Source organism: Gobio gobio (genome assembly GCF_949357685.1).
Source record: "Gobio gobio genome assembly, chromosome: 8".
Taxonomy (NCBI): domain Eukaryota; kingdom Metazoa; phylum Chordata; class Actinopteri; order Cypriniformes; family Gobionidae; genus Gobio; species Gobio gobio.
The window spans coordinates 30278842-30293074 of NC_137114.1; the positions used below are offsets into that span (position 1 = coordinate 30278842).

A 14233-nucleotide genomic window follows, 5' to 3' on the forward strand; every position below is an offset into this window, starting at 1 on the left:
GTTTTATTTATTCATCAAAATTTTGACAAATTCCGTGACATTCCGCATTATGCAGTAAATTTGTTTTTATGACTGGATTCCGTCTGCATTTTTTGCATCACGTAAATTAATCCTTATGAAAGTTATTTAGTCAATAGGGAGCTTTTTTTTGTTTGATTAACATTAAAAGCAGATAGCAGCGCAGCAGGAATATTACATTATAATATTGGATTATGCATTAGACATCAGACATTATACAGCTCAGTGCCTTCACACAGTTAATTAATAAACCAACCGATGGTTGTAAATTGATCGAAAATTGTCCGATAAATCTCGGCGGTCGATAAATCTGTGCATATCTAATTTGAACCCATTGACGCATACGAACACAGTGGTGTGATCAGAACATTCAATGCGTCACTGATATTCAAACGTGCTTTCGCACTTTGGCTGACGATGAGCGCTGAGCTTAGTGCTTTTCATACATCACAACTATTCAGTGTTTTCAACCACATAATGTTTATTTGAGGTTTAAATAAAGTACTGTAAAATCAATTATAGGTAAGAAATGTAATTCCATATGATGCCTCTGGAAACTGCAATAGATCCTTTCAATTATAGGCTAATTGTGAAATTATTGTGAACCAACTGTGAAAACTAGGTTGCTGCTGGTAGGTGTGTTAGTGAGGCCAGCAGGGGGTGCTCACCCTGTGGTCTGTGTGGGTCCTAACACCCCAGTACAGTGATGGGGACACTATACTGTAACAAGCACCGTCTTTCAGATGAGACGTTAAACCGAGGTCCTGACTCTCTGTGGTCATTAAAAATCCCAGGATGTCCTTCAAAATAGAGTAGGGGTATAACCCCGGCATCCTGGCCAAATTTGCCCATTGGCCCCTGCCCTGCCCATCATGGCCTCCTTATCATCCACATATATATATAAATATATATGCGATTGGCTTCATCACTCTGTCTCCTCTCCACCAATCAGCTGGTGTGTGGTGGGCGTTCTGGCGCAATATTGCTGCCATCACATCATCCAGGTGGATGCTGCACATTGGTGGTTGTTGAGGAGATTCCCCCCTTCCATGTAAAGCGCTTTGAGTGTCTAGAAAAGCGCTATATAAATGTAACAAATTATTATTTATAATTATAATTTGACAAAGTGTTTTATTCATATCAGATACACACTGAGTATGAAACAATAAAGATTACTCCATTCTTCTCCCAGTTCACAGGCCACTTATTTATATGCATTTCAGGAAAAAGTGATGAATTTACGAGAAGTAAATCCTCTGAATTGCGATGCAAACTCATTGCGCATTACACCGTGTCCCAACTACACGCAAATGCAACGCCGCGACACAAGGTATCTTTTCAATGTTAATTTGAGTTCTTGTCCTAAACAGCCGCTACGGCGACACGCGATCATTCTATTTTAGAAACGGTTTCTATTTCAGCGACGTCGCGACTGGAACAACAACACAAAACATGGCAATGATAATCTCAGGTAATGTTTATGTGCATTACACAGCAGCGCCTGAAAATAGTCCTCAGCTAGCACGCTGCCTGTGCAAGCAGGTTGTCACGTTGGTTATGTTGACGGAAGTTAGCCTATTTTCAGGCGCTGCGTAATATCATTGCTTCTGCTGCACCCATGGTACAGCAGCAAAGTTTCTTGATTATTACGCTGGAATGAGAGTATAGTTCCTAGCCCTATCGGTCCAGAAAATCGCAACTTTTCATTTTCCGTCGGTCATAGTACATGATGTACAGTAACTACAGAAGAGTCAAATTTTAAATAGGAAAAATTTACAAAATGTCTTTGGTCATTTTTGAGCGAGATGCAAACGGTCTTATTAGATTCAATGATCTATGCTAAGCTATGCTAAAAGTTCTACCGCCAGATCCGAAGATCGGTTGAATGGATTTCTCAATCTTAAGTGGTCTCTTTTTTCCAGAGCTGTGTCTGCGTGCAACCAATTAGTTTTTCAGGAAACTTGTTTCAAGGTTCTAGATTTTTTTTAAGAGTCTCTGTTCTGTTGGAGTTAAGTCTTTTCCTGCCCATGCCCATGTAAGAAAACTCAAAACTGCTGATCAACTCGATGCCATTCAGGGGGCAAAAGTGTGGTTGCGAGAAATCAAAGAACAATGGGGGGCAAACAAAGAGAGATTTGTTCACAGAGTAGGACAAATCAAGGAAAACTGACAGAAACAAACTGCTCATGAAGGATGGAGGGTGAGTCAAGAACTAAACCACAAAACTAAAGCTGTACTCCGTTAACGTGCTCCCCAAAAAAAAACAGGACATAACTGTGACCTACTGGCCCAGGCCGATATCCAGCACTTAAAACGAACAGCTACATTTGATAGATTGTAATATCATCAATACAAACAAAAATCAAATTAGTCTTAATCATGTCATTCTCATACCGACACTGTAATAAGCTGCTGGAAATCCAGATCTGTGAAACCAAAGCTGGGAGTGGCATATCACATCGCAAGGGCGGAAATATTTTGATTGGCGCCCCAAATCCTGCAGCCTTTTATTCAAGCTTTTTGTTTTAAGAATTAAGCCCTGAATGTGCATCTCTATGTGCGTTAAATTACAGAAACGTCCTTTATCACATTACTGGACATAATCCATGTGTCTCAAGCAGATAAGCCCACAGAGGATGATCGCTCTTTTGCACAATTAGTAGCTTTTTCGAATGTAGGATCAGTCATGTTTTTATTAAAAGAGCTCGGTGCAGACTTTGGAGCTGCCAAGTGGGGGATTAATATGGCATCTACAGCACGGTACATTTGATGTGAGAGAGAGACAGAAGGGGAGAAAACAAGGGAGAGAGGTAATGCACGCGGGCCACCACAAAACAAAACCCCCGGCTGGCAAATGGGGCAGAGGAATAATGGAATTTAGCGGATTGTGAGGTTTACATTAATGCGACTGTCATTGTGCATTACCAGACTGCTCATCCTCGCTTTACGCGGCTTTAGTGATGGCATCCATCACCAACCTCTCAGCTATTACATTACTATTTATCACAGCAATATGCAAAATTGAGGCTTCTTGGTTGTTTTTCCCTCTTGTAGTTTTTTTTTAATTTCATTCACATGGATACGGTGTAGAATGAGTTTTGTTAATCTCCAGCCACTCTGTGTGATGGAATTCAGCGAATCAGAATGAATCAACAGGATCTGGAGCTGAGAGAAACGGCAGCTCTGTTTGAATTCTTAGAAAGCGGAGAGTATCTGAAAGCAGAGCAGACAGAGGACAATGCCCCACATTAGGCAAGAATGATTGGTGATGTCTCTGTCTCCTGGCCTGCAGGGCTCTCGATATGATAGAAATAATAGATATGAACTTCTGATCTGCTTCCTAATATACTGCAACAACTAAAGTCTTTTGGAATTCCAGTATCCAATTCAATATATAAAGAGCAGCTGCCTGACATAATGAATTTTATACATTCAAAAAACAGTACTAAGTCATAAACAAAATGGGCAAAATTAAAGGTTTAAAAATTATATTTAAAAACAGAAAAATTGCTTGAAAAGCTAATACTAAAGCAAAAGTATGATATGGATATTACAATAATATCTAAATTGCATAATATTGTCTAATAACTAACATTATATATAAAACGTGAACCTATACTAATAAGCAGATAATTGCTTTTCATATTATGGAAAATAACTTTTAAAAATGTATATCATTTATACTATGTTGTATACCTGAATAAATTCAAAATAAAGCAAAAGAAACACTAAAATAAATCATATTAAATGATGCAGGTGAATTTAGACATAACATACAGATATTTATTTTGAGATTTTTAAAGATTATGTTTAACAATGTTGTTAAATTATTTCAATGAGTAATGGCAAAGATAACCTAAATGCAAAAAAAAAGGAAATAAAAATGAACAATTAAATACCTAATAACGACTGATGCCATTATATTTAAAAAATATAATCTCGTTAAACACACATTGAACTGGGATAGAAGAAAGTAAACACCTAAAAATAACAGATATCACCCTTTACGGCATAAATCAGGCAAATCCTAATCAAACATCAGGCTGCTTTAATAATAACAGCAGCGCAGACACCTCCAATGTACTGCATGTCATCCCTTTACTCCAACACCACTTCAATTAGCCACATCTAATCTTCCTGCTATCTCCTGCAAGCCAGCAACACCTCCATCAAAGATTACGCTCCACCGAGATGCTAATGTACAGGAATGCAGAAACGCGACCATGGCTAGTGCCACTCCTGCTCCTCCCTTCAACGCCATTACAGAAGGTGTCGTCTCAGCAACTGTCACAAACACTTTGCATTCAACTCACGGCCAGACAGTGTGACGCTTTCAACACTTTAAAAAAAAACTTTAAAATTCGTTCATGCACTGAATAGTGAGCTCATGTCTGTGATGTTGCTCAACTGCATCCAATTATGCATTCATGACTTAAAGAAGTGCAACTCTTTCCTGAGATGACAACTGTCATGACGGTGAAGAAGATCTCTATTACCATTTGAGAATCCGCGAAGATCGAAATGCTGCATTATCACTATTTTATTAGGGAAGTGATATCATTTTTAGTTACCATTATTATAATTTTTTTACATTTGATTCAGAGCTTATCATGTGTCTTCACAAAATCAACCTGACTTCAATAATAAAATCTCTATTCTTCAAGGACACGGCCTTACCTTTGTCTATGGCGGCACCAAGTGGTGAAAAAGAGTAATAGCATTACACAGAAACTGAACAGCAAGTCAGCAATATTCAAAATAAGTCAAAATATCCATCTTAAGGTCCTTTGTGAGTCAAATTTGAGTAAACATTATATTTGAATACAAAACATGCTAAACTTCTCTATTCTCTTCCAAAATGAAGGACAAATAATACAGTTTACACCAGGTAGTATGAAGTAGGCAGTAAGTCAGTACTGGATTTACCACTGACTTACACGGTCTACGCTATCATTGTCACCAAAATGAATGATTCGTGGTTGGTCAATGTGTGAACATCTACTTATAGCAGCAATACAGAAAGACTGGCCTGAAGAAAAACACACTGTCTGCGTCTCTGAGTAGGTTTTTGAAAAAGTATGTTCTATTTAGCAGGAATGTGCGTAGTATGAATGCAATGTGTACATACTGCATTCGTCATGTGACCGACAGTGGCAGTTGCATCACTTCACTGCCATTCAAGACTCCTGTCTAGTAGCCTCAGGGGATGGTAAAGTGTCCATTGTATGTGCATTTCAGAATCTCGCCAACAGTAGTAAGCCATCCAGGTACTTTTTGGCCTACAGTTCAAATACTGTGAACTTGGACATACTACTCTTTTCTCTACATAGTTGTTAAAGGGATAGTTCACCCAAAAATTAAAATGATGTCATCATTTACTCACCCTCAAGTTGTTCCAAACCTGTAAAAATTGCTTTGTTCTACTGAACACAAAGAAAGATATTTTGAAGAATGTTAGTAACCAAACAGATCTCGGACCCCATTGACTACCATAGTGTATGGTATGGTAGTCAATGGGGCCCGAGGTCTGCTTGGTTACAAACATTCTTGGGTGAGCTATCCCTTTATGTACGCACATTCAGTTTAAAATGCACTCACTGATATGCTCCAAATCTGCATTCCATCAGTGTAGCCAATCATCAAGCAGAGAGGCGGGTCAGTGCCGCTGCCGTGCATCTCTAGGAACTCTGGTAGACGGGCCACATCTGGACACAGGACAAGAAACACTCATTGTCAGCGTAACAGTTATAAAATAGAAGTAAAACTGCAAGTAAACTACAAGGTCTTAGCATATGTGTTAAACTTATACAGAGAAGCAAGATGTGTCAGTTGTTCTATCAATGTTATACTGTGGTATAGTAGGCTAGGGCACTGTGATTAAAGTTGGGGATGCTAACAGGCTAAATAAACCATGAAGAAACCTGGCTGTAAACAGAATCGTTGCTGAGAGTAAAAATTATGTCTAAACTTCTGAGATGAATCATCTCATCCCCTCCATGACATGTTTGTTGGAATGAGGAGCAGGTTCAGCGTTTGGCTGACCTATCATTTGTGCAATTAAAAACTTTGTTAACTCAATATGACAAGATAAATATGAACTACTGTACTAGCCATATTTAGGATCTCACTGCTTGTTACACTACCGTTCAAAAGAAATTAATACTATTATTCAGCAAGGATGCAAAAAAGTGACAATGAAGTGAACACATTTAATAACCTGAAACTTGCCTTAAAAATAAATGAAAATTAATCACAATATTTGGGCCCTAAGACCCGATGTGTGTATATGCTGAATGCATCAATTTATATTTTTTCATCAATATCTAAAACACAAAAACAAAAATTAACTTACCATTGATGTCGGTTTTTTCAAAACGGACCCAAACTATCTTTTCTTTTTCATCATTTGGAGGTGTCCCAGTGTACGCCTGAAATTTTAAAGATGGTAATGGTCAATTTTATATCTAAACTTATTTAAATGCTCTAAACAGTTTTACAACAGAAATATAACTGTCCATAGATCAACATGTCACGTACATTCAATTACAACAAGAAATAATGTAAATCTCCAGTTTTTACACACAAAAAAAGACAAAGAAAGCATTTACCTGAGGGACTACATCCTGCAAGAACGTAACTACGCTCTCCATGTATGACTGTTCTCTGCAAAAGAGTAAACCCAATTGTCAAGAAAAAAATAACCACACAAGAAGAGACCAGACAATACCGAAAAGCTTGATCAGCATTCAAATATTTTATCCCCTTTTTGTTTGTGACATCTTAATATTTACAATACTGAACATTTGATTGGCTTTACAAATTCAAAAAAGCTGAAATATCATCCACAAACGACTTATTATGCTCTTACGTTGCAGCCTGTGCTCGAACCACAACCCCACCAGCACAGCGGCTCGGTCTGCGCGGGGAGTCAGACGCCATGGCCGACCACTCAGTATTCTGCTGGACCAGAGCATGAGAAGATAAGGTCATGATTTTCACATATTCTTTACTCTAAACATCACTGCAGAGATGGCTCACTTTTAAATAAAGCTTATCATTAATTATTCTGATCTCTATTACCCTAAATTCAACAGAAGTAAGAAGCTACAAATGATAACTGCATCACTGCAGTGCCTGGAACAGTTTGATTTGCACCATAGGCACATTTCAAGTATTGATCCTGTAAATGATCTATAACACATACTAGTTACGACAACAGAAAAACAAAAGAAAACACTCTGAAGCATGATTTACTAGTAACAAACTATAGGATGCAAATACCTTTCTTACCACAATAACAATGTGAGTAACTCTTGATTTAGTTACATTTTACCGTAAGTTTAACATCCTTTATTGTGAGATGCTGTCCAAAGAGAGGTCAAGAGTGTGTCAGAGAAATGACAGCTGCCAGTTTAGTCAATACTTCACATTGCATCATATCAACTATCTCCAGTTTGTCTGTTAGCTTAGCCAGTACCGCTATCTATCATCATAACGCTTCAAAGACAATAAACTGAGCAATGACAGTGACTTATAAGACTACCTGAAATAAATACATTTATACGGTATGACAGAAATGTGCAGGTGAATGATTAATGAAGAGACATTTGTACTAACCCGAGGTTTTGTGTTTTGAATTCAGATCAACAGAGGTCCTCACAAAACGCCACAGTGAAGCTGACATGCAGCGGAAACAACAGATGCTTCAGCCAATCAGAGTTGAGCGTCGTAGACGAGTAGCCAATAGACTTAGGACAAAGGCGGATATTTAGTCATTTCTGGCCAACCGGGGATGGCAGGATCTGTTTAGGTTTATTTGTTCGCTGAACGATTCTGACGCGTCGTTAAAATTAACCTTCACAACATAGAGAAGTGTTATATAAAGCAGGGAAATTTGGTTCGCGATCTTACTTAACATTTCCACGTTTTAAAATGCGCACAGCAGCGTGAATAAACATGCATGTTACATCACGTCACGCTGCTGTGTTTATTTACCTCGAAGTATCGCGTGATGATCACCAGCCGAGATACTTCGCTCAACCTCGGCTTTCTTCGGAAAAATGGATGTAGTGGTTTTCGACTTAAAAGGAGGACCTAATTATTTACCCACGGTTTCACAGACAAGACTAAAATGCTTGTTTGTGCTGTTTTAACTGAAAGCAACTTGCACTGGTATATCTTAAAATATGTCAGTGCCATTGTTTTGTCACACCAGTAATGTTTTTTTTCTTCTACCTAAAGCATGTTAATAAAAGCTACTTAAATGTCCTATTTGAACTCAATTTAATCCTGGCTTAATCTAAGTCTAAGTCTGTGAAATCCTGCCATCATGTTAACTGAAATCCTATTTCTTGTTTTCACTTGTCCCCTCAACAACAATGTGCAATGTTTATTTTAATTAAAGAACATCGTTTTTGTTGTAAAAAAAAATTTATTGACCTGTTTAGCATAGCAGCACCTTCAGTTTAGAATGACAATTTCTCCCATCAGAGAAAAAAAAACGTTAATGAAATACTTGGAGACATTAAAATAAGCATGTTTAAAATCCATAATGCATAATTCATAAAGTTCATGCTTGCATATAATATTAACATTAAACCTTATGACAGAGGGTTAAGACATCAGTGAACACTACACGTGATATACAGTTCTTCTTATTCAGTAAAACCATGTACAAAAAAAACCTATAGCATTGATCCCTAGTAGATGAATTTTTGAAACAGGTGACATGTAAGCTGCAGGGAAATATCTTCTCAGAAGATACTTTTTCTTTTTTGGTCATTTTCCCCACAATCTTCCCATCTTCAACAAAGACTGCACAAATTCAACTTAAAGTGCAAAAATCCCTAGTTGACCAATCATGCCTACCTGACAGACCTGAAGCATAACAAAATTGGACACAATGGAGGAAAAACTAAAACTCGTTTAAAATCTAACAAAACACCTTTTCTTTTCATTAGTCTTCAAAATATAAAGTAAAACATAATAAAACACACTAAAATATGAGTGTCGTGAATGGAAGCGAGTGGTTTTTCTTTTGACATTGTTACTTGCTTCAGGATTTGGTTTCTTTCAGTAGCTTATTTGAACTATATGAAGAAAGTCTGACTGTCCAGCATGAATGTAAAGATTGCATTGTAATAGGACCACAAATGTCAGCAAACGCATACAGTAGTCTTCCCATGCTGCTGAAGCAGCTTCTGGACATTTTCAGGCTGTTTCTGACCATTGCCTCCGCCATCGCTCCTCGCAGAGGACTGTATGCTCGGTTTCTGAGAGGATGTACACGAGGACTCTTTAAGAGGGGACTGGGACAAGCTTTGACGGGGTTTCTTCAGCACAGGCAAGGAGGAATCCTCTAGCACCCGTTTGCCTGTAGGCACTCTATCACAATTGGCCTCATTTTCCAGCGAGTCATTACAAGGCAGGTCCTCATAGTTTGTAAGGCTTTCAGGAGATGATTCAAATATCGTGCTTGTATCACAGCTGCCATTTTTCCTCTCTGGGATGTGCTGAGTGTCAGGAACCTAAAAAACAAGGAACTACATATGAAGCTTGAGTGTGGTGATATATCTTAATCTACACTGCTGTTGTACTGTCAAATAGAAAATCATAAACGTTCCTAACCTGAGTCAGCAAAGAGTCAGTGCAAGATTCGGGAACAGAGCCACACTTTGGTCCCTGTAGATTATACACAATCTCATAAGGTGGCAAGCACTCACTGGATGTCCCGAACGGCTCCAAACAGATAACAATGGCACTGGTATTATCAGCACGGAGCATGCGTTGACGCCATCTCAGTAAGGCATGGTTCACAAGCAGAACGGCATTTGACACATTATCCTTTTGGTTCTTCGCCTGTTGGAGTAAACATTCAGGTAAGCAAACGTTTCCAAAAGACAATCACAACCTTTCTTGAAGCAACATTTCGCATTATTCACCTTGGCATTGTCATTGTCCTGACAAATAGACACAGCCTCCTGCGGCGATACCATGTTCCATAACCCATCACTGCCTAAGATGATGTAACGGTGCTGCTTCAAATCTAGCTTGATAACAGCAGTATCAGGGTCTGGTGACACTACAAACTCTCCGCTGTAGAAGTCGTAACTCCACAGATCACCTGAAGACACATTACATTACATGGATATGTACAACAACATAAAATGACAATCATGTACAAAAATCAGTTACATTTGGACACATTTATTCAGTTAAGTTTTGATTTGCATTATAAGGTCTATAAAACCTAGGTAGGTCAAACTGTAGTGTTATTCAGGTTCTTTTGTTGTTTGATTAACATTAAAGGGTTAGTTCACCCAAAAATGAAAATTCTGTCATTAATTACTCACCCTTATGTCGTTCGACACCCGTAAGACCTCCGTTCATATTCGGAACACAAATGAAGATATTTTTGTTGAAAGCTGATGGCTGAGAAAGGCTTCAGATAGGCCTCCATTGGCATTCAGTACACTTATACTCCCAAGACCGATAAAAGGCACTTAAAATGTCATTACAAAGTCCATCTCACCACAGTGACTCTACAATAATCTTACGATGCGACGACAATAGTTTTTGTGCGCAAAAAAAAAATCAAAATAACACCTTTATCCAGCTTGTTATTGCCTTCCGCGTGTGCCTCCACGACGCATGCGCGAGAATATGACGTAGCGCCGGGGTTCGGGATTCCATGAAATGCACACTTAAGCCCCATTTTGAGCACTACGCCGAGACCTAAAGCACGATCAATGTAGAATCCAACAGCTTAGACACGCGTGTCTTCCTCTGATTGTAAACAAATCACTTCTGGGTCATCTGTCCGAACGCCGGATCTGCGCCATATTCTCGCGCATGCGTCGTGGAGGCACACACGGAAGGCAGTAACAAGTTGGAAAAAGGTGTTATTTTGATTTTTTTTGCGCACAAAAACTATTGTCGTCGCATCGTAAGATTATTGTAGAGTCACTGTGGTGAGATGGACTTTGTAACGATGTTTTGAGTGCCTTTTATCCGTCTTGGGAGTATAAGTGTACTGAATGCCAATGGAGGCCTTTCTCAGCCATCAGCTTTCAACAAAAATATCTTCATTTGTGTTCCGAATATGAACGGAGGTCTTACGGGTCTCGAACGACGTGAGGGTGAGTAATTAATGACAGAATTTTCATTTTTGGATGAACTAACCCTTTAAGAACAGAGATAGCAGAAGGTATATTAGGCTCCTGTCACTTTAAAACCTAATGCAGTGATCTAATATATTGAGACTATTTTTCCCCCAAAATGTTTACAGGCATATTGATGATACAATTGTGTGTGTGTGTTTGTCCATTCAAGTGCGTTGATGACAACTCCAATTGTCCCAAACATTTTTCACGCTGACCCCAGGCCTTCACAGTACTTCTTGTCGAGCCCTGACAACTTTGCTAAACTTAATCAGCCAGTGTTGCAATTCTACATTCTGTTTGTTATTGCTAAAGAACAGAGATTATCATAGTGGCATGTTGCAATTTGCAGGGCAGTACACAGTCTCTGCTGACTTGTCAGATGCACTGAAACACACTCAACATTGTCACTGTTTTTCCAAAGAGGACCTCATGTTACAAAATAGCTCTTGTGCTCCTTACCAAGAGCACGAGCCACAGCCAAAAATGGGATCTGATCGATGACGGTGCTCCTTCTCACTGGCCCATTGTGGGTGAGTCGGGGTCTCTTCCACACGACCCTATTGACTCCAGACTTTTTAATGACGCTAGAGAAAAGATGTGACAATGATCAGTCGTGGGTCGCATCATAATTCAAACGTAATACACAAAAAACTGCTGACCAAAAATATCCGCACCTCTACCTAAAACAAAGTCTAACCTCAAATAAAACGTATTCACTAGAGTTTAAACATTACCCTAAAACAGGGGTTTAAAAAAAACAACTAAAGTCTTGTGATTAGATTATGTAAATGAGAACAAATGTCAGAGCGTGTCTGGTAATTTTGTCCTATTTTTTAAGCTTTGGGTGCATAAACAAAAACAGTCTGCAGACACACAGGGTTGATGTTTGCGTTTTCCTGATGAGTGTTGACATAAAACAAAAGGATGATGATGGTTACGTGTTAAGGTGAACCCAAAAAGAGGACAACATGAAAGTCGTCCGCTAACACGTGCCTCCACACATCTTTTATCAAAAGCAGAAGGTACCAAATGTGTGCGAATACAGTTTGTTAAGATTAGTTGTGTGTGACTAACTGTTTGAATGAACAAATCACCTGCCACCGAGCCCCTCTATTCTCTCCCTTTCTTTCGGGAGGTCAGGTTTGTGGTCCTGCGTAATTTCCACCGCTCTAATGAACTCGTCAGATGGGTCATCCTGCACCCCCAACACTACTGCCGAGTCCCCAACATGGGCAACATACATACGGTCACGTCGTATTACGACGATACTTGCAGTTGTGCCTGATGTGCTAGGAAGTCCTGTAACCGTCTTTGGCCATTCCGCTATAAGAAAGCAGATTAGATTAAACAGATTAGATTTTTCAAAACAGATCCGTTATGACTTAATCTGTCTGTTTAAAACAGATGCAAAAATTAAAATTCTGTTGTAGATGGGGAAGAAAAAAGGAAATATGCCCTAGCTGTGTTTTTTAATGCAATGAAAAGTGCATGGAAACCAGGGACAGCCATGCTAGACATTCGGCTTCAACTCTTCATGTTCCATGTAAGAAAATCACTCAGGTTTGGAAAGATGGGTGAATGAAGAAATAAATGATGAAAAATGCTGGTTGAATTAACCTTTTAGCGCAGAATCCATGACATATTAATCGGTTTTACTGGTCAAAAGAATTAAGGTCATATTATCACTCTAACTCTGCTTTTAAAGGGATAGTCATCATTTACTCACCCTTAAGTTGTTCCAAACCTATATGAATTGTTCTTCTTTGAAGAATATGGGTAACCAAACAGACTGACATCGATAGAATGAAGCTAAAAAAAAGACTATGGAAGTTAATGGGGCGGAATTTTCCTATTTGGGTAAACTATCCCATTAACTTGGCTCCACTTCTTTGTTGTGTCTTTAATACCGGTACATATACTGTTATTATATTGTTTGGTTTTCTTCTCTGGATGTGCTCAAATAATAAATAGGTATAAAAACATTATTATTGTTTTTATTATAGTTACACACTTGTGTCGTCAGTAAACGACTGTAAAACTACAGTTCTCATGTAATGTGAATATACATTATTTAAATTCGAGTATTTGAGTAAAAAAAAAATTAATTAGCAGAAAATTGCTACGTGCATCTAGAAAACTAACTCAGATTGCAGAGTCAGAATTGTCGAGCTGTGATTTCTGCAGGCATAATACTTATTCTGATGTGCTGTCACTCAAATTCAGATGTGGATTAATTGTTCGGTGTGGCCTGCAGGGGTTGTGCAACTTCGTTTGGCGGGATGCATCTGATGTTGCAACCCTCATTCAAAATGATAATCTGCTCTGACTCTCTCCCTTCACCCTTGCACGTCCATAAAATGGCAGGGAATTCACACCGCAGCGTTAAACGAGAACAAATAACGTTCAATTTCACAACTTACGCAATTTCTTCCACATAGCATGGTGACAAGAGATGAATCCCTTTCGCAAAGCCGCGCACACCTCGCCGTCGTCTTCAGACCAAAAGCCTCTTTGTTTTTTGATGTGGTTCCACAAATGGTCGCGAGCAAAGCGCGCGGCGTCCGGACCCCCGTGTCCGTCGAACACCGCGAACATAGCCACAGCCCGTGGATCACGGGTGTGTTTGGACGTGAAAGACGAGGGCATCGACGCCTGCTGAAGAGTAGAGCTAGGCTCGTCATCTTGAACATAGGTAACAGTGATAGATCCAGGGATGGAGTCTTGGATTGAAGCGTCGGGGTTTTGGTCTTTTGCTAACGCCGCGATCTCGCCACGTTCGGCGGCGTCCAGTTCATCCTCACTCGGCTCATCCTCCTGCTTCATCGTCACCAAGTCCTCCATGTATTTCCTACCGCCTTGATCATAATAAATACTGGCTCGACATGAAAATACCCCATCCATGTTTTGATCGGACATAAAGGCCTTTAGAAGAGTAACGTTAGTGTTTTATGTTTATGGACGACTCAGGCCGGGTACGCGCTTTCCTCTTTGTTTACCTTCGATGTTGTGGGCATGCGCAGAACCACGTGGTAATTCACGGGTCACTGGAAGCC

General features: G+C 39.3%; 2 protein-coding genes across 8 annotated transcripts in view; both read right to left on the bottom strand.

The window, feature by feature from the left end:
• bcas3 (BCAS3 microtubule associated cell migration factor) overlaps window positions 1–8024 on the bottom strand; it is a 260966-nt gene extending 252942 nt beyond the window's left edge. For 2 of the 7 annotated variants that reach the window (XM_079824039.1, XM_079824040.1), the window contains exons 1-5: window positions 7636–8003; window positions 6887–6975; window positions 6627–6681; window positions 6371–6446; window positions 5617–5723 (exon numbers count right to left, since the gene is read on the bottom strand). In XM_079824039.1, the coding sequence (XP_079680165.1) occupies window positions 5617–5723; window positions 6371–6446; window positions 6627–6681; window positions 6887–6957 (309 nt within the window). In that variant the 5' untranslated portion in view covers window positions 6958–6975; window positions 7636–8003. Of the gene's footprint in view, window positions 1–5616; window positions 5724–6370; window positions 6447–6626; window positions 6682–6886; window positions 6979–7635 lie in introns of all 7 variants that reach the window. The other 5 variants (XM_079824043.1, XM_079824041.1, XM_079824037.1 and 2 more) reach the window with 4 other exon arrangements.
• Window positions 8025–8433: 409 nt separating this feature from the next.
• ppm1da (protein phosphatase, Mg2+/Mn2+ dependent, 1Da) lies at window positions 8434–14188 on the bottom strand. The gene is made up of 6 exons (XM_079823584.1): window positions 13601–14188; window positions 12275–12503; window positions 11640–11764; window positions 9960–10141; window positions 9646–9876; window positions 8434–9545 (listed from the first exon to the last, which is right to left on the bottom strand). Exons 1-6 carry the CDS (start codon window positions 14094–14096, stop codon window positions 9174–9176), a joined length of 1635 nt encoding a protein of 544 aa, XP_079679710.1. The 5' UTR covers window positions 14097–14188; the 3' UTR covers window positions 8434–9173.
• Window positions 14189–14233: the final 45 nt, after the last annotated feature.